Genomic DNA, 2,223 nt, shown 5'->3' with positions numbered 1-2,223 from the left:
TTCGATACCGATACTGTAATATCTGAAACTCTTCCGCAGGACACAAAATACCAGCTGCGCGTTCACGCTCTCGTCTCTCCGACAGCGAGTGACACAAAAACCGCGTCCCTTTACTCACTCGTTTCATTTGCTTCGGTGTTCCAAGGCTTGAATTTTGGCGAGGGATTGCACGTATTGAGCATAATTTTACTCATTCCCACAGATTTTGTGCTCACACCCAAAGTGTGCATGAAGACAAGTATATTGGCTAACCTAAAACAGTATAATGTGTCCGTGCGTCAGGTCTTAAAGTAACAGCAGCCTAATATACCGATTGCAAAATTATGAGATAATATAAAATATATATATATATATATGGCAGTTTTTCCATATGGCATCGATTTCAAAATTGTGGGCAGTGAAAATGCTGAGTGGCTAGTAACTTTGGAAAACCACTAGCCACAGTGGCTGGTAGGCAAAATTGTTAATGTCAAGCCCTGGTTACGATGAAAACAATCCGAACGCTGAAAACGCTGCAGTTCACGCTACTTCCGATGCCTGTTGACAAATAGTCTCTGCTGTTGACCATCAGAACCAGAAGCCATAGCCTACGTATTTCAAAAAGCTCAAGATTCCTGTAAGTAATCATATAAATTTTATGAATAAAATAGTAAAATAGTTGTTTTAGAAAAAGATAAATACATCTACTGTTCATTTAATATGAAGTGACGGTTTTCTAACAAACCTTGCTTAATTTATTGATAACCCAAAATGCTCCGTATTGCCTACAGTATAGCCAGAGAATGTGTAGACGGGCTTTGGTATAGCCTAAATTTACAGTGTGTAAATTATACAATGAATGGCATAACTAGTCATTAGCATATAAGAAATTATTGCAATTGTATTTTACAAATGAATTTAAAATAATAATAGCCTAATTATAACTATGTGCAGGTTTCATCCACTCCTTTCCCCCTCAGTGTTTCTCGCTTTGTGATCAACCGTATTTTGATGGCATCACCAAACCCAATTTCGTTGAATTTCTCGTTGATCTGAAAGAAAAAAAGTTCTAAAATGGAATAACAAAACCACTTTTAACAAATATATTGCTATATTTCATCATGCTATTTTGATATGATGACAATAAAAAAAATGGCTTCTGAGCATTTCAGAACACACAGAAGAAATCACTTTTACCTTAGCTAACATGTTCGATCTTATTATAGGGTCATTGAGGTCCAGTTGTCCACCAGGATTCAATTTAATTCGCAACACAACCCTTTTGCCTTGACCTAAGGACACAGGTAAACAAACATGCATATACGAACATCAAAGAAATCGAAATATGTTTAGATCTAATTTTACCATTACATTTGCTAAAATGCAGAGAGATATACTCACTTTGGCTGCAGAAAAATGAAGATGTCAGTGTGCAACTCTTTTTGGTCAGTTTCCAGGAATCAGTGTTTATAGCGAGACAGTTCTGAGTCTCTTTTTGTGAATCAGTAATGTTTTGTGAGTCAGACTCAGACTCAGAATACAGATCAAACCCCCCGATCCATGCTTTGCTATAATCAAAAAGAGGAAGAAGAGAAGCCATTTTTTTTAGATCCTCCTCATTGTACACAAAAAGCAGATCTGTGTATTTCAGTCTGCAGTAGCTCTGAGCGTCTGTCCAAGTCCTCAGATTAGATACATAATAGAACTGCCTAGGAAGAAGAGAGTAACCCCCAAGAAGACCTGTAAGAGAAAATATGCATCAAAACACGGAATGACAGACTAAACTCATTTACAACACTTTAAATGGTCCACTTATAAAATTGCAATAACAAAAGATATGTTACCTGAGAGAAAAAACAGCAGTGCAGTTATCAGATTCATGTCTGCAGTGTCAAAGCTCACGTCGTCTTGTGTTTGGAGTAAGATGGCATCTGAACCAAGCCTGCATGTGTGATGATTATAATATCTCTATGTTGCAGCGATTGGTTGACACATGTCAGCATCATGTCGTTTTGAATAGGACACAGTGTCCTTCACAGGCATCTTGCAACATTTGTTTCCATCCCCATCATGCAATTGGGACTACTGACATATGTTCAGATGTAGCCAATATTTTGTCTACATTTCTCATTTTATGAATATGACAGAAATGCTTTGCACTTTATGTGGACGATTCAAGTTGTTCAATGTTTTTGTAGTTTGAAGCAAACAAAGGTCGTACAGTAAATCCGATCGTTTAGACAC

The 2,223-nt window shown here is 37.2% G+C and overlaps 1 protein-coding gene across 1 annotated transcript; it reads right to left on the bottom strand.

Moving 5' to 3' along the window:
• Positions 1-846: 846 nt before the first annotated feature.
• Positions 847-1,951, bottom strand: LOC130087237 (uncharacterized). Its single transcript, XM_056253484.1, has 4 exons — positions 1,824-1,951; positions 1,381-1,719; positions 1,177-1,271; positions 847-1,031 (listed from the first exon to the last, which is right to left on the bottom strand). The coding sequence occupies exons 1-4, from the start codon at positions 1,858-1,860 to the stop codon at positions 924-926; spliced, it is 579 nt and encodes a 192-aa protein (XP_056109459.1). The 5' UTR covers positions 1,861-1,951; the 3' UTR covers positions 847-923.
• Between the last annotated feature and the right edge of the window lie 272 nt (positions 1,952-2,223).

Source organism: Rhinichthys klamathensis, unplaced genomic scaffold (genome assembly GCF_029890125.1).
Source record: "Rhinichthys klamathensis goyatoka isolate OS25496 unplaced genomic scaffold, OSU_Roscu_1.1 h1tg000105l_1, whole genome shotgun sequence".
Lineage (NCBI taxonomy): Eukaryota > Metazoa > Chordata > Actinopteri > Cypriniformes > Leuciscidae > Rhinichthys > Rhinichthys klamathensis.
The sequence above is the reverse complement of the archived record's forward strand: the minus strand, read 5'-3'. Positions and strand labels throughout refer to the sequence as shown.